Below are 18,227 nucleotides of genomic sequence, written 5' to 3' on the forward strand. Positions count from 1 at the left end.
GAAACATCCAACAGGAAGGACGAGTTAGGGTTGAAGGCCAGTCAGGAAAAGCCACTGTTCTTGCTAGGACAGGAGGTGAACTGAGTAGGGCTGGCTCATGGACCCACTGTTATGTGCAAAATCTGGCATTGGGAGAGGTTCTGATAGTGGAGCGTGGGAAACTCAGACCCGGCAGGTAAGCACAAGAAACATGATAGGAAACAGCCCAGAACAGGTCATGGAAAATTACCCACTGGCATACATTTGGCATGGGTCATGCGAGGACCAGGCTAAATCAGTTCCCGTTATCCACTGGCAAATCCAAGCACCAGAACAGTGTGGGTCGAGCCGTGTTTGGACACAACAAAAACTAGTGCACAATACAGAATGCCAGGGTGAGGTTTCCTGCACGATGTGACCACAGCGCCCAACCTGCATGCGTGAGAACCAGGAAGGGAGGGGGCAGAGCCGGCAGGGGAATAAGGGGTGGTTCCTTTGCTGGACAGCTACTCCCACTGGAGAGTGTGGGCTGGGATGGGGGCAGACCAGACTGGGCAGGGCTACAAAACCTGTGCGCCTCATGTGGACCAGATCAGGGAAAAGCCAGGCTGGGCAGATTATTCCTACTGGTGCAAACAAAATTAGAGTGGGTGAGGGTTGTTTGGGCCTAGCCACAGCATCAGTTGGCAGAAGCTGGCACTGAGGGCTAATTCTATCAAGTCAAACCACAGAAATACCTGGAGAGTGCATAATCCAGGAGTGGGAGAGGCCTGGGAGGGAAATAGTGGGCTCCTCCCTCTTGGGTTACCTCTTCCATGGCAGGGCAAGAAAACTAGGACAGGGGCTGGGGTGGCTATAGATACCCAACAGCATCTGTGTGGGCTGCATAGTGGAGTTGGTTAGATGGAACAAAGCTTTAATACCTATTGACATGTATGAGAGCTGAATAGGGTGTGGGACAGACTGGACTACTGCTACACATACTGGCAAACCAGGATAGGGGGCGGGCCTAGTGGGGATTGTTGTTGGTCGCTCCAACTAGGCTGCAGCTCCCACTGGTTTATGTGAGGGCCGAGTATGTGCTGGGCAGAACCAGGCTGGACTGCAACACCCATTGGTTCCAGTGGAAGTCGGGGCTGAAAACAGAACCAACCCAGCAGTTGCAATGGACTGTGCTAGGCCCTGTACTTGCTAATACATACAAGAATCTGGTCTGAGGACACCTCAGACAAAGTTTCTTTGGAGATCTCCCCAATCGAAATGCCGGACTCAGAACCCTAACCAAGAAAAGACGGAAGACAGAACAGGTCAATCAACCACCTCAGCTATATGTTGGCAGCGAAATACGGGGCAAACGGAGACTCTATGATGGACTATGTCAATCAGTGGATTCTTAAAAGATCTCATCGTGCTTGGAGTGGCAAGATTGGCAGTGATTCATAACTGGTGAACTATCAAAACCACTTGAGCAAGAACCTCGGAGCATGCCCTATATTCAGGACCTGGGGAGGGTGGGAAATTGGGTGGGCCTTCTCCCTTAATACCCCCCTTTAAACATGAAGGAAACAATATGGGAATAATAGTCTTATCCACTTTCCTATAGCCCTTGCACCTTTTTACCCTAATTAACTATGTAAAGATTGTCAAAAATATAATTAAAAAATTAAAAAAAAAAAGATGTGCTTCCTGGGGGGTGGAGCCTGCTGTAGCATAGGAATGGCAGACATCTGGTGAAGTAGAGTGAGCTACAGCCAGGGCTATTGTCAAATACAAGTAGGAGATAGATTTTTTTTTTTTTTAATATGCTTCTTGCTGTCTTTTTTCGTTTTGTTTCCCATAGCAACATCTAGTCAAGCTCAAAATACATCCAATGAAATATCATCTTTGATGGATTTTTTCCATTTCCCTACTTTGCCCTTCCTTCACATTAATATTCTAACTACTGTCCCTATTGTCTCATTCCTCAATTATTATAAAAACTTCTGGCCTGTTCTCCATGTTCCAATTTCTCACTAAATTCATACAACTGCTACAAGACACTCTCAGTAAAACTACTTGTAGATTTCCATCCCCTGCTTGACATCTGCCTGCCACCTGAGTCAGCATCATTTAAAAACCGTTCTTTACAGCTATCCTTCTATCATATACAAAACCCTGTTTCTACCAAAGCTGTTATACTTACTCTATTAGTGATAGATTTCTGCTTTTCCATCAGCTGCTAGTGTTGTCTTTACCTAGTCACAGTTTTCAAGCCATTTTCCAGCCCAGTGGTTAACACACCATAGTACATGACCCAAATCCATTCCTCCACCTATTTGTTGTAAAAAGGGTCTAAGAATACTTAGTATAGAGTCTTTCAACAGTCTAACTGCAGTGCTAAAGCAGACAATGGTTCACAGATGCCAATGTAAAGTAAAAACCAAATTTTTAGCAATATTTTTTGTTGTTGTTGTTTTAAGATTTTTTTTATTGAAAGTGTTACAGAGAGAAGAGACAGAAAGCATGATCCTCCATCTTCAGGTTCACTCCCCAAGTGGCCTCAATGGCCAGAGCTGAGCCTATCAGGCGACTGGAGGTTCTTTTGGGCCTCCCACATGGGTGCAGGGTCCCAAGGCTTTGGGCCATCCTCTGCCACTTTCCCAGGCCACAAGCAGGGAGCTGCATGGGAAGTGGAGCAGTCGGGGTTAGAACTGGTACCCATATGGGATCCTGATGCATGCAAGGCAAGAACTTTAGCTGCTAGGCTATCTTGTTGGGCCTAAGCAATATTTTTAAAAGTAAAACGTTAAAAAAAACTTCAGAACCTAGAGTTAGACAGAGTTCCTAGCACTTAATACCAAAACATGATTTGCAAGCAGAAAAATTCATACACCAAAACTTATCAAAACTAAAACCTTTTTCTCTATCAAATGCCCTTTAAGTTAGGAAGGGAAGATAAGCTATACTGTGGCAAAAGGTACTTGCAAATCATGTATCTGATAAAGGACTTGAATCAATCCTCACCATTTGGGGGCAGTGCTGAGGTACAGTGAGTTAAACAGGTGCTTAAGATGGCAACATATTATCATCAGAGCATTTGGTCCAGTCTTGGGTACTTCACATTTCCAATTCAGGTTCCTGGCAATGTGCCTGAGAGGTGTTTTATCACTGCTCAAGTACTTGGGTTGCTGCAACTCACACAGGAGACCCTGATGGAGTTCCTGATTCCTGGTTTCTGTTTGTCCTAGTTTTGGCTGTTGCAGGCATCTGGGGAGCAACCAATGAATGGAAGCTGTCTCTCTTCTGCACACTTTCTCTTTCTCTTTTTTTCTCTGTCATTTTTGACTTTTAAACAAATGAATCAGTTTTAAAAAGTCAACGAAGAGAACACAAGAAATTTTACCATAAATGATTTAAATATGAACAGACATCTTACTGAAGACGACAGAGATGTCAAATCAACTTATGAAAACATGTGTGTCCTCATTAGCCAAAGGAGAAGTACAAATTAAAATCACAAGGAGATACATGTTTTGTCTGACAGAATGATAAAACTAGAACTAATCTCAGTAGGAAATACTGTAAGGAGATGGAGAAATTAGATCACTTGTATACTGCTGGTGGAAATGAATGGGGCCCAATGTGATAGCCTAGTGGCTAAATCCTTGCCTTGCAACATCCTGGATCTCATATGAGTGCTGGTTCATATCCCATTTGCTCCATTGCCCATCCAGCTCCCTGCTTGTGGCCTGGGAAAGCAGTCGAGGACGGCCCAAAGGCCTGGGACCCTGCACCCATGTGAGAAACCCAAAAGAAGCTCCTGGCTTTGGATTAGCTAAGATCCGGCCACTGCAGCCACTTGCAGAGTGAACCAGAAGATGGAAGGTTAAAGATCTGGGCCTAGCATGGTGGCCTATTGGCTAAAGTCCTTGCCTTGAATGCACCAGTATCATGCACCAGTATCCCATATGGGCACTGGTTCTAATCCCGGCAGCTCCACTTCCCATCCAGCTCCCTGCTTGTGGCCTGGGAAAGCAGTCCAGGACGGCCCAAAGCCTTGGGACCCTGCACCTGCGTGGGAGACCTGGAAGAGGTTCCTGGCTCCTGGTTTCAGATTGGCGCAGCACCGGCCATTGTGGTCACTTGGGGAGTGAATCATCAGATGGAAGATCTTCTTCTCTGTCTCTCCTCTTCTCTATATGACTTTGCAATAAAAATAAGTATTTAAAGTATTGAAAAAATGAAAGATCTTTCTGTCTTTCCTTCTTTGTAAATCTGCCTTTGCAATTAATAAGAAATATAAAACAGCATTGTTACTTTGGAAAATATTACTATACACAACATATAAAAACTCATGAACTAAGTTTTCATTCCAGAAAAATGAAAACTTAGCTCTCATACACACACACACACACACACAGTTCACAAAACGCTTAGTTCAACAGCAGAAAACTTGCTATAACCCCTTCAAAGAGTGAAACAATGAGGCGGTTTATCTCGAGCCCAGAATGCTATTCAGAAAAGAAAAGGAATGAACTATCAACATATGCACTCACTTCAACTTACGTTGAGTCAAAAATCCAAAAGTCTTTTTGAATTGTCAAAATTAGAAATATAAATATCAGATTGTTTCTAAGATTTGTGGGTGAGACCAGATGGAAGCAGCTATAAAAGGACAGCAGGAGGGATCCCTGAATTGAGGACATGGTTCTTTATGTTGTCCATATCCTGATTTTGATATTGTACTCTGATTTGGCAAAAAAAAACCAGTGCTACCATTTAAGGATGCCTAGGAAAGGACATTTCTCCATATTATTTCCTGCAATGGAATATGAATCTGTAATTATTTAAAAATAACAAGGTGTCTTTTGTTGTGGGTCTTGGGCAACTAGTTCAGGGTCATGAGCTTGGAAGCCATCCCTCTCCCACCTATATAATCCTTTCTGCCCTCCTGTGAGTAAAATGCTGTCTGCCCATAATCCCCTGGAACCTGAGAGTGGGGTGGCGGTGGACTGCTGTGTAACTACTTTGCTCACAAGACCCCAGAAGACCCATCATAGGGAAAGGCTTTCTTGATTGATGCTCCATTACTCGTGCACTCTTGGCCTCCCCAGTTCCCGCCTACTCTCTGGCTGCCCGCGGACAAGTAGCGCAGACTGAGGACAGGTAGCCCTTGAACATGGCCCTTGCAATGTATTCCTCACCCTCTGATTACTGCTTGGGTCAGTCAGTGAAGATGCAAATGCTAAGATGCTTTGTATTTCTAATTTGTATACTTTCAAGAATTTCAGGAGAGGTGAGGCCTACCAGTAATGGAATATGGATAGAAAAGCCAGGGAAAGGTGAATGCCTGCAGCTATGTAAGAGTGTCCAGGTTGTTTTCTGTATGTGTTTTAGGATAATTTATATTGCTGGGGAAGCTAGAACATAGGCCTTCAGCTTAATGGACAGACTTTATGGTAACGACCAATTGTTCCTCTCAGGGTTTTGATTCACACTGGATTGCCATTTAGACTTGTCATTTGCTAATTTCTAGTGGGCATTACCATCACCATGTTTGGTTAATAAAGACTCTTTAATACATCCTAGAATTCTCTGGCATGATCTCTTGCACCCTGCAATGATTTAAAATACATGGTGGCAAGCAGCATGGAATGCTCCCCTTTGGGGCATTAGGATACTTGCATATTCATGAGTCAGCTCTGCATGACACTCTTAAACCATTAATTCTGAAGAGGGAAAAAGCTGGAAGCTGAGAGTATAGGAAAACTTCAGGTTTTTTTTTTCTTTTTCATGGTTGTTGTTGCTGCTTTTATTGATTTTTTTTTCAGGAAAAAACATGTTCAGATGGGGCAATAGAAGCAAATTGCTCACTTTTTCATACAAAAAAATTAAAGTAAAAATTCAAGGAGAGAACTGAATGAAAAGCCAAGTACTATGAATTAAAGAATTACATGGTATTATTTTGTCCAAAACAGATATTAAGGGAAGAATGTAAGAAAGCTTTTGCTCCTTTCAATGATAATGATTTTAGATGTTTCCATTATTTATATAATTTAATTAGATATAAATGGAAATTAGCTATACATAGAAGGACTGTTAAAACATTACATTGATTTTAATACCCACAACTCTTACCAGAAAGACTAGAACCTTTAAACAAGACTAATGCTTTCAAACTGCCATAATCCTTTTCCAGTGGATTACTTAAGAATTAAAGGGGACAGTTTTGTAGCCTGATAGCGAACAATATGCCAAAATGCCAGTGACTCAACTCCTAGGCTTGAATTTCCACAAATCAACACCAAGTCACGCTAATTCAAGTGTTGCTTACGCACACCCTGTATACCTTCTTCAGATTGTAAGAGGAAGGCATAACATCTCTGGCTTTTAATCAACTGGCACGTTTGAATTTCAATAGAAAAGTATTGCTTTGCTTCTCACTTTTCCTAGAATGCCAGCTGACTTACATTGAACTTTAAATTGTTTACCTTTATGTCTCACTTTCCATTAAATTGGAGACATAGGAACATATGGAAAATGTCATTGTTTTGGAAACTTTTTAACCTTTCATTCATTAGGGCAACTAAAATTTGGGGGCAAATTTCATGTAGTTTTTTAGAGCACAGGTTCGTACTGTATATATTTAAACACATAAAAACCCTGCTACTTCAGTGCTTTCAAACTTTTATTATTAATGTGAAAACACCATTATTTTCCCATCATCGGTTAAGTAATGAAATGAAGCTTTAGACTCTAGACATGTAAATCAATTCTAAACTCACAAAAATTGAGGACATTGACGATATCTAAGAATCACCTCCACACATGCATGAATAATCAGAAATAATCATTTAAAGAAATAAAAAGCTATAAAATCACTATTTACTACAATGAGAATAGCTGGCAAAAACCATATCCTTTAACTGTAGTAGTCTCCCATCCCAGTACTAACCAGGCCCAGCCCTACCGCGTTTCCAAGATCAGAGGAGATCGGGCATGTTCGGGGTGGTATGGATCTACTAGTGTGTCAATTGTTTATCAATGACCCTACAAAGTGTACCTCTCCACTAAGAGGTATATTTGGATACAAATCATCAGTAGACTTCAAGAGAAAGGACAGTTGCCAGTGAATGATGCAATTGTTCCTTTAAAAGCTCAGTAGACATCTTCATCAAGTATAACTCTTTATTCATACTCACTTGTATTTTTCAACATTAACTCTAAGTTATGTGTCATTAGTGTCAGGATGATACATTTCTATTCTACTTTTATGCAACTTTGACCTATTTTAGTGTCCCAACACACCTGTAGACACAGGTTAGCAATAAAGCAATTTTTATATATAGTAGTGCGGAGAGGCATGATCCTTATGACAAGGGAGTGACAGGTACTGTTCAAAATTTCAAAGCTGGGAGTTAAACTTGTCATTGAAAAAGACATAGTACGACTTAGACCTTTTCCAAGTCAAAAAAATGAGTGCTTTGGATTTTATTTATTTTCTGAATAAGCTAAAAAAACAGGAAGCCAAATAAACAGATGAACACATACTTTACATGCCTATACCCAGTTTTGCCAATATTCTAATAGTCTAATGACATCCAGAACCTTCATGCAAGGTGTGACTCATTGTCTATGAAGGGCTAAATGCTTAAACAGAGATTTTAACTGCTAATGTGCTAAATAGATATACTTTCAATGTACTACCATTAAACAAACTAATATGTCTCTTTCATAAGCTGACAAAGATGTAAATGTGTGATGAGTTTCTTGGGGATAACAGCACAGATTTGGCTATTAGTTTTGGCATTGGCTCTGAAAAACTCAGGACAATTTTTGTATTGGTTGCGGCATTTCAGTTAACAAAATGATCTGGAGGCTAGCTTTGCATTCCCTAACGTGGCAAGGCCATTTTCTGCTTCTTGTACTTACACACACATTACCTAAATCATCTTTGCAGATGTGTGTGAACCAGAAGTATCTGGGCTCTATCTGTCTGTGAAGGGCAATAACAAAATGTTACAATTCATTTAGCAATAAACTATGCATTCCTTCTGCAAGTCTTTGCTTACATTTTATTTGCAACATTTTACCTCCTCTATAAATTTTATTTCATAGTCTTTAGTAATTTCTGGCAATGTAAGTAGATACCCAGATGGTATCTCTTTTCTCTGTAAGCTAGAAATAATATCTCAATATAAATTCCAATCTCATCTTTTTTACGATTTAGATTCTAAATCTTTGAAAGCAGAAACACACACAATTATAGAGAAAATACCTTTAGGTGAAAATCAAGCACCAAAACTTCAGTATGAGAAAGTACTATGTGGATTCATTGATTAAATGGTAAGAGAATTAAAAGAATACCTGATGACACAAGCGTAGAGGCCACTGTCCTGTAGCAGTGTTGGTCGGAACCAAATGGAATCTTCTTCTTTGCTCATTCTGCTTCCATCAAAAGCTATTGGCTCTTCAAAGTCACCAGGACCAGAGCTCTTGTACCACATCAAACTGAGTCCAGCACTTTGGGCAAGAGAGTAGTTTGCTCTGATATATCCATAAAAAAGTGCACACTTGATTCGAACAGGCTCTCCCACCAAAACTTGGTATTTCTTGATATCAACAGACCAATCAGTGCATCCATCAGCTGTAGTAAAAAAAAGAAAGAAAAAGGAAAAAAAAAATAAGCTGTTCGTTTATTCATTCAACATATTGGAATCCAATGCTACTCTACAGAGGACGCAACCACAAATAAAACCGAGACTGATGCTGAAAAGTAGCTTAGTCTGCGAAGAACGTATTCTTCACTTGTCTGACTCCGCTAGTATTGTTCATTTGTATCAGTGTGCTGCTTATTGATTTACTGTCTATAAATATACATTTTGCCTTCAATTTGCATTTTGGAAATACTGTTCCTTTGCTAGATGGCACTGTAGCTTTGTCTATAGGCAGTGCTGGACATTTCTAGAGCAAAAGGCTTTGCTTTCTATTATGCTGGCTGGGCCAACTCTTGCAGAGAGCAAGGCCTGTCTAGCACTTGGGTCCTATAGTGCAAGGTGGCCAGCAGAACTGCTTTCACCTAGAGGTCCAGGTGAGACACCTTCCTCGAAAGCTTTCCCAGGTAACTGTGAGAGAAGGTCTCTATCAATGTTTAGATGACAGATTTCCAACAAGTCCTGCTAAGGCAGCAATTCAGTGACTTCTGCCATGATTGTACCATGCAATAAACTTGGGACCTCTGAACTGAGGATGGAAGGAAGGGAACTGTGGGTTGCTTAGCCTCAGCTGTGGGAATAGTTGCAGCCAATCAGCTAACCTTTAGCAGTGGACTGAATGCTTGTGTTGCGCTTTCCAATTCCTGTGTCAAAGCACTAATTCCCAATGTGATGTTGTTTGAAGAGAGAGACTTTAGGATCGGATGAGGTCAAGAGGATGGGATTCTCCTAGTGGAGTCACTGCTCTTATTAAGCAGAGAAACCAAAGAGTTCATTCTTTTGCTCCCCTCAACGCTTAGAAAAAAGTGGGCATCCAACCAGAAGGAAGCTGTCTGCAAGACAGGAAGAAGGCCCTCACCAAAAACTAACTGATTGGCACCAGGCTCTTGGACGCTTCCATACAACAGAACTCTAAGAAATAAATACTATATGTGTAAGCCACCCTTTTTAGAGTATTTTTATGTGGCAGCCCAAGAAGACAGAAAAATCTTTATTTTAGGCTAGCCAGTCCCTTCATTACTCTAAATTCCTTCTACATTGAATATGTTTGCTCTTCAATTTACTGTATGGTTTTTCTTTCTGATTTGACCAACAATGAAGTAATCAAGAATAAGGTGAGGGAGTTCCGGAAGTGGTTCCATAACCAAAAACAAAGGTAAACAGTCATTTTGTCCTAACTTCAGGAAGCCGTGGTGAGAAATGGGGATGACGAAGGCTGTGCTTGGGTTTTCTGAGTTGCTTGGAAGCAGCATGTTCCAAATGGCATCCTGACATCCTTATTTATCTACTTTGCATGCACATGCAAAACAACAGGTCCCCACAGGACAGGTAAAGCAACATTATCTTCATCATCAGGACTTTCTGTTTAAGAATGGCAGTTGACCAGCAGATGGCAAGATAACTGGCTTCCTCAAAGGCTGCAAATGCTAACTACAACATGACGCTAGAACTGGATCTCAAGCAGCAAAAACAGGGTATTGCAAATAAGGTTTAACTCACTACAAATTAAAAAGAAGGCAATCCAAGACTCAGAGGACAGAGTATATACATAATTCAAGTTATTATAACTGAGGCTATCTGTCACAGAGACTACCACTGCCAGTGGAAAAGGCTGAAACACCTTCAAGGTAATAGTATAAAGACCAAGATGGAATTATTCAAAGCCTCAGAAGATTTGTACGATAAAGTAAGATGCTTCAGGGGAGAAAGCAAAAGGGTTTGGGTAAAAAGTTCTAAAAAGTTTGGCACAAATTAGATAAAGGGAATTGAGGAGGAGTTGTATTGGGAATTGATATGGATATTAATACATACTTTCGGAATACACTTACTGAGAAAAATGTTGGAAAAAAAACGATAAATATCCTTGAAAAGCAGAACTATTCAGTACTTAGCTATCTCCTGAAAGATGATTTTCTATTGGTAAAGTCACAAGCCAAGGAAAAGCCAGAGCTGAAATGAAGTAGTAAGTGGCCTAGACACTGGAGACACTGTGTTCATTGTCAAATGAAATAGGTGCAGAATCTACGCTTGTACATTTCAATAAGTGATAAGCTTATGTCTCTTATCAATGATTACAATAAAGTAGCCTATTAAATGAAAAAGTTTCTTTCCTTTGTTAATATTTTGTCTTCTTGCAAACACTTTTTTTCTCACAGTGTGTGTGTGTGTGTGTTGAAGTTTCTTCCCTAACTCAGGTGAAAATAATTTAGAGATAGGGTTGGTACAGTGACTCAACAGGCTAATCTTCCACCTGTCAGCACTGGCATCTTATATTGGTGTTGTTTCTAGTCCTTGTTGCTCCACTTTTCATCTTGAGTATGGCCTAGGAAAGCAGTGGAGGCTGGCTCAAGTCCCTGGGCGCCTGCACCCACATGGGAGACCCAAAAGAGGCTCTTGGCTGCTGGCTTTATGACTGTTGGGATCATTTGGGGAGTAAACCAGCAGATGAGGGACTTTTTTCTCCATTTCTCCTCCTATCTGCAACTTGGTCTTGCAAAAAAAAATCTTACATAATTTAGAGATAAATTGACATTCCATGTATAAACACTTTTGTTTGCATCTTCCTACAAATACTTTTTAATATATTCACAAAATATATATTTTTTTCTTTTCTTTTTCAATTCTGCCACAAAGTACTCATAACTTCACAATCATCTTGCTGGATACTCAACTCTTGAAAGGATACTGGATAACTTAAAACCTAACTCTTGTTTACTGACACATCTAGTGTTTCCTTAACTTAAGCATATAATCTCTGTTGTAAATTACCTGGTAAATTTTGACATTAATATTATTATTCAAAATCATCATTGGTAATTGTGCAGACCAGTGGCATTTAATCTATTTTTCTGTCTTTCAATACAAAACATACTTCTCTAAAGTCTTTCTAAATGTTATATATTGGTGCTGTATTTCCTGGATGGAAGGGTTCCATGAAAATACTCCAATTCAATACTCCTACATAGTACATATTTCTTCCCAACCAATAATACTAAATGAAGGTAAAAACTGCATTGGGAAGTGAAAAAAGAATGCACTAGATTGTCACTATTTTTTATTACTTAACCCAGAATGGTCCAGGAGCTTATCTGAAAAACTACTTTTAAGTACTTCTATTTCCTTGTAAGGAACTTATACTGATGCACCATTTCATAAACCAAAGTGATATACACTAGGTAATGCCAATATATTCAAATGAGATTACAAATAATTTTTAAAATTAAGTCACTATTACTACATACATCAGAACTGAGAATATTTCCATGGTAACAGGCTTGAAGGCTGAGTTTTTTTTAAATGTATAATCATTGTGTTTATGCATAATGCATTCTAATATGAAAATACAAGACTTGACTTTTAAAGGCAAATTGCATTATTTATTAGTTAAGCATCTACTTGGGGAAGGATATTGGAATGATGATAAAATTATTAAGACATGCATGATAAAATAGAAGATGCCCCAACTTGGTCCTCCTAACTAAACTGATCTATTCCTTCCCCATTTTATTTGAGTGTTGAACACTAACAGTTCACAGTCATGTCTCAAAAGTTACTTTAAGAAAACATATTTATTTATTTATTATTGGAGACTAGATCCTTACTCAACCTTCCCCAATTTTCTGCACTATTTCTTGCCTTAGAGAACATTTTCCCCATCAAACACATGCATCCCAAACACCGTCTTGGGTTCAGTTCTGGAAAGGTGATGTGACACAGATTTGTTAATTCATGTAAAGCAAGCCAGCTTCATTGGGGTTTCAGGTCATACAAACACAGTCCTTATTTCCAAGGAGCTCACAGTCCAATAAGAGCTATAGGCAAAAATGAAAAGCATCACATAGAAATGCAACCATAAAGAAATGCACAGGGATGGTTAGAAATAGTGGGGGAATGTCTGAGATATCTGTCAAAATTGTAGACATTAGCCACACAAATAATAGGCAGGCAGATATTGATTTGGGGGATGAATTCAAAAGCGAAGGAGTACAAGTAACAGGTAGCAGTTTTGCAAGAATAACAAATGACTTTGTGTTATAGCAACAACAAGTCTAAAACCTTAAACGGTAAGAGAAGAAGGCAAAGAAATGGGTAAGGAATGACTGCAGTGATTTCTTTGAGACTTAAGAGAAAGAAAAAAAAAAGCTTGGCTTTTATTGTAACAGGGATATTGACAAGTCTCACAGGGAGAGGTGGAGGCAGGAGATTTAGGTATTGATACAAGTTAGAAGCTTCAGCCAGGAGACTGATATTCAAGATCTGAAGTCAGGAACATCAAATGGTATAGATCAGAGATTCTGGAGGTAAAATTGGTCAAAGTGGGTAATTGAATTCAGTTGGTAAGGTAGAGGAATACTGCATGTTTACAATGGAATTCATGTCTTGTCACAGAGTGAAATATCTTCCTCAATCGACTAGAAAATCAACTGCACCCTGCCTATCAAGTGCTGGCATCTCTGAAATGATTTTATAATTTCTTCATTTCAGAACTGTAGGCAATGGAAATGTAGAGAATAAAAAATTCAGCACTGCTTTAAAAAGGTTCTATACACACATTCTCACTCTTCTTAGGTTTAATCAACCCCAAAATAAATGAATAAAATTCTGGCACATAGTGGCATCATCCGATTTTACTCTTGGTGCACTTGGAAATGCACAGCTTGACACATGATCGTAGCTAGGGAGCACAGGTCGTGCACATATTAGACACTGAACAAAAGGCTGAGCTAGATTTTAAGTGGGTTCTGCACTTCAGCTGCACTAGATGCTATTCTTTGCAAATAGATCTCTCTAATTGGAAGTTGGCAATGCAGGCTTGCAGCCGAGAAGAAAGTGGAGATGGCCCTAAATGATCAGCAGTAATGATAGCAGTCAACTCTGAGGCAAGCTAACCTCTCCATCATGCTGTGCTTCACAAAACACTCTGTCCCTGACTCCACCAAAGTAGAGTTAGATAATGTTTATCTATCTGGAATGGAGAGCTTTTCAACTCTCACCTTAATGGGTTGAGCCGTCATAGTACTACTTCATAACATTTGGTCTGCAATTTTTAAATTAGTAAGTAGAAAAATGAAAAAATAAGTTAAAAATGACAAAATTCCTAATTTGGGTAACATGATATTCAAGTGAAGTGTATTGGAAAATGTACACATGATTGTTAAAAAGAATATATATATATATATATATATATATATATATATATATATATATATATATAATGTAACAATTTTGGAAGCATTATTTCCTGTATTTTGGAGAGATTTGTATGGATAATAACAATTGTTGCTATTCAAGAGGTTGTGCTAATGATCAGAAATCCCATTTCTACAAGACCCTTTGTCTGAAAAAGCCTGCAAGTGATCATGTATCAAACTCTCAGTACAGGTCATCCCCAGGTAAGTGCAAGGCTTGGTTAGCTGCTGTCATGTTATTTATGAGCTGTGATTCTCACTTTGCCTAGTGTAAGTAGAATCCTGGTAGCTAGTTAACCCTCCTTTAGGGCTAAGCCTCTAAATTCTAGTAGGCATTCCTAATATCAATACACAAAAGCATGTAAATTATACTCCATATACTTAAGATTATAAGTAAGAAAGTATTCATTCATAAAATACTGGTTTGCTGATTCCATTTCTTTTTATGCTTTTAAAAAAATTTCCATCTACTTGAAAAATAGAGAAAGAGGGAGAGAGAGAGAGACAGAGAGGGAGAGAGACAGAGGGAGAAAGAGAGATGGAGAAAGAGAGGAATGGAGGAGAGAGAGTGAAAGAGAAAGAGAAGGGGAGAGAACGGCAGAAAGAGAGAAAGAGAGAGAGAGGTCTTCTATTGGCTGGTTCACTTCCAAATGCACACAACAGTCAGGGCAGTCAGGCTAGGGCAGCGGTGCAGAATGCCATACAGTTTTCCCAGATGTGTGGCAATGGCCCAAAGCACTTGAGGCATTATTTGCTGCCTCCCAGGTTGCATTAGCAGAAGCATGAAACTGAATGGAAAGACCAGTAACCAGGACTCAGCCAGCATAATGTATGTATTTCAAAAGCTGTGCCTTAACCACTGCACCACAACAACTGACTCACAATTGAACACCTTTCCCCCCAAGTTACAAAAATGTAGCATTAGCCTAAATATTATCCAACTGGGATGAAAAAGTTATCTAACCACCAATTATCCCCAAATCTGTGACCATATCATTACACATATTCGGCTTTATTCATTATTTCAAGATAATTTTTTAATATAAATAGGTCTATTCATTTCACACGGGAGTCTTCCAAAAGTTTATGGAAAATGTATATTATGAAAAAAAGGTACATGAGTCTGAAAACATTTTTTGCACAAAAACAAACATCTTTTAATTCAATTCTTTATGTGGATTTTGCCAAGTTCCTTCCCATAGCGAGGTCCAAAGAACTGAAAAAGCTTTCACTGAAAAGACAATACCAGTGCAAAGCATCTGGTATTGAGAAAATCAGTTGTGCCTGCACCTGCCATAAGGACCAAATTGGCAGTGACATTCCCTGAGGCACGGTAAAGGGACTGGCTATCCTGCTCAAGCTGCATTATGCATCCAGCCTTGCTCATTCCCAGGGCTTCTCCTCTCTGATACCCCCTGTTGCTTCACAGGACTCTCACCAGTGGTGTTCTTTTTCTTAACCTCTTGGCAATGCTATTTTTGCAGTTATGGCCTTTGACAGTGCTCCCCAAAAGTAAGCCAATAATGATGCTGAGCCAGCACTTGTCCATATCATCCAACAGTGGGAGAGAGGCCGCTGTGATGAACAGCACGGGCTTGTCATGAGGCACACTGAAAGCCAGTTTTGAGTGTGCAGCTTCAGTGTCAGCAGCTTTTTAGACCCAACAGTTAATTTGTTGCAGGGTCACCAGAAATGCCAGAATATTCTTAAAGCTCTGGGATCCAGAGATGCTATGTAATGGTGTTTACCTTTCCCTAGGAGGAATATCTAAACCAAGCCTGATTAGCAAGCCATTGGATTGGAGAAGCAGTGTGGCCTTAGTCTCTGATGCATATAGTTTCCTTTTTTATGACCTGGTATATGTGTAAGTCTTTCCTGGCTGAGTAAAATATCCTCCTATCCAGGGAGTAAAAAGTCCAAGTGTGTATTTGTATTTCTGAAAGAAAACAGAGGAGGCAGATGTTCCGGGCTACTAGAGGGCAATAGCAGCACTGACATCTGCTTCCCCGGGGATCTCTTGTGCCTTCTTCTGGAGCCTCGCAGGAATCTGTAACTCGAGGTTAATATGCATGGAGTGTATGCAATCTTAACTTGACTTTTTTTCTATGACCAAGAAGGACCCATAATGTCTCTAGAATGTCTCTTGAACTGAAAGAGTTGCCCTCCCTATTCAGCCATGTTCTCCAGTGAGAAATAGAAAGAAATGCACATCTGTAAATGTAGGGCCTTTAGATCCCATTGCTTCCATAAATCAGTGCTACTTTTACATTATTATGTCATGTAGCACCGCCTCCAGCCTTCTGGATCTTATTTCTAAGCCACTGAACCACAGAGAGTCAGAAAAAAATCAGTCTGGAGTGTCAGACTTCAGTGACACCTTGGGAAATTTACACTTAACTTTCCTGCACCTTAGCTTACATCACTCATTCATTTATTCAGAACTCACTGCAGGCTAGGAAGTGTTCTGGGTACCAGAGTAGCAAAGAGAACAGAGGTTAAGTCCACACAGAGGAGATAGGCAACAATCCCAAAGAAGATAAGAAATGAGGAATCCTACTCTCAGTAAGGGGGGCAGAGAAGGGCTCACCAAGTAGTTTAGTCCTTGCACAGAGAAGATATTTGCCAATGTCATGAACAATAGAGCTTGAAGCTTGTTTTGCAGGAGGAAAGCACTGGGTGTCTAAGCGAGAGCAGGAAGGCTGAGGCAGCGGAAAGAAGTCAATGAGAAAGAAAGTGGCCAGATTTCCTGTGGCTTTTCTCCAGCTGTAAAAGACAGTGGTCCATCACAATTCTCCAAAGTAAGGTAAAAACCAGGGAGAAAGACTCGCAATATACAGCACCTCTGGTTGTTGGAGGAACTGCCTGGTATGCTTTCTTGTTCTTTCCTGGCAGCGTCATTCCTCAGTAGCTGGTGTCCTACACAATGCCAGGGTCACGCTGAGGTCTACCTTAAAGCACAGTCAGCCTGTCCCATAAACATGTCTTATTGGTTTCCTAGCAGTGATAGTAAGAAAGTACCAGCTACCCTGTATCTCAGAACAACAGAAATCCATCCTCAATTCTGCAGCCAGAAGTCTGCAACCAAGCCGTCAGCAGGGTTGGCTCCTTACAGACGCTCTCGTTGAGAATCCGCCCAATTTTCTTCTCACAAGTTCTGGTGACAGTTGGAAGTTCTTGGCATTCCTTGACTTGGGGACCCTTCACTCTAACCTCTGTCTCCATTTTTATGTGGCCTTCTCCCTTGATGTCACTATATTTGTGTTGCTCTCTTACACAGACAACTGTCATACTAGATTTAGAGGTCAAACTATTCCAGTTTGCTCTCATTTCAGCTTAGACAATCAGAACCAAAAAAGACTAGTTTTCTCTAAGGTCACAATTCTGAGGGCACAGGAAATAACATGAAATCTTAAAGGAGTTGTTTAGTTCAACAAAGTTTGGATTTGAGTTGGCTAGTATATGGGCTTTTCTGGATCATTCAGTAGACTGGTAAAGGTGAGAGTGACATGTACTGCAGAAAAATATACAGGATAAAATAGAGAAATTCTTATGATAACAATTCAACCAAAATTGGCTCTTGAATCACTGAATGCCTCAGAGTCACCACAATAATTATTATTTGTCATTCTCTTTGTGGACGTGCACGTTAATGAAGATTTAGTTGAAAAACGTAATAACACAATAGGGTAGTATAGAATTCTGGACAAACCAGGCCTCAGTTCAATTTCAGGCATGTCAAGTTCAAGCAGGCCACTTGAGATCACAGGACCTTTATTTCATCATTTTGAAAATTTTCCCCTATGGAGTTGTCATAGAGTTGATAGAGGGAAATTTCCCGTGCTTTGGGCTTGTGCCTGGTACACAGGTTTGAGCCTGAAGGGAGTGATGGAGAGAAGATGGTGGGCAATCAGGGTCCTGTAACCAAGCATGAGAAGAGCGAGTTCTCAGACAACTACTTAGAAAAGCAGCCTGTTGCTGCCCTCGCACCCTTGGCAATCTGAGCGGAGTATTCCCTGGCCTCTGTAGGTGCTCTAAAGGTCCTTCACTCACCCCAGGCTGCGCTGCACTAGGTTCCATCTCGAACTGACCCTAGGGTCTTGTTTAGGCTCACCAATCACCTTTTCTTTGGGCAGCTTTATGCTTTGGCCCCTTTAAGGGCTCACAAACAATTGGACAAGGGCTATTCCTATCTGGATGAATTTTTATCGAAAGCTTTCAAGGAAAATGCGCATTACACAGAAACATGCATGGATTTCGAAATTTTTGCACCAAAAAATGGAATTAAAACTTAGGTGCTAGTTCAAGTCCTAGTTGTTCTTCTGATCCAGCTCCCTGCTAATGTATCTGGGAAAACAGCAGAGGACAG

The 18,227-nt window shown here is 40.2% G+C and overlaps 1 protein-coding gene across 1 annotated transcript in view; it reads right to left on the bottom strand.

The window, feature by feature from the left end:
* Positions 1 to 18,227, bottom strand: part of IL1RAPL1 (interleukin 1 receptor accessory protein like 1) — a 1,231,223-nt gene that overhangs the window by 599,083 nt on the left and 613,913 nt on the right. The window contains exon 4 of the mRNA XM_058658644.1: positions 8,326 to 8,605. Within this exon, the coding sequence (XP_058514627.1) occupies positions 8,326 to 8,605 (280 nt within the window). The remainder of the gene's footprint in view (positions 1 to 8,325; positions 8,606 to 18,227) is intronic.

The sequence above is a fragment of the Ochotona princeps genome, chromosome X (assembly GCF_030435755.1).
Source record: "Ochotona princeps isolate mOchPri1 chromosome X, mOchPri1.hap1, whole genome shotgun sequence".
Classification (NCBI taxonomy): Eukaryota; Metazoa; Chordata; class Mammalia; order Lagomorpha; family Ochotonidae; genus Ochotona; species Ochotona princeps.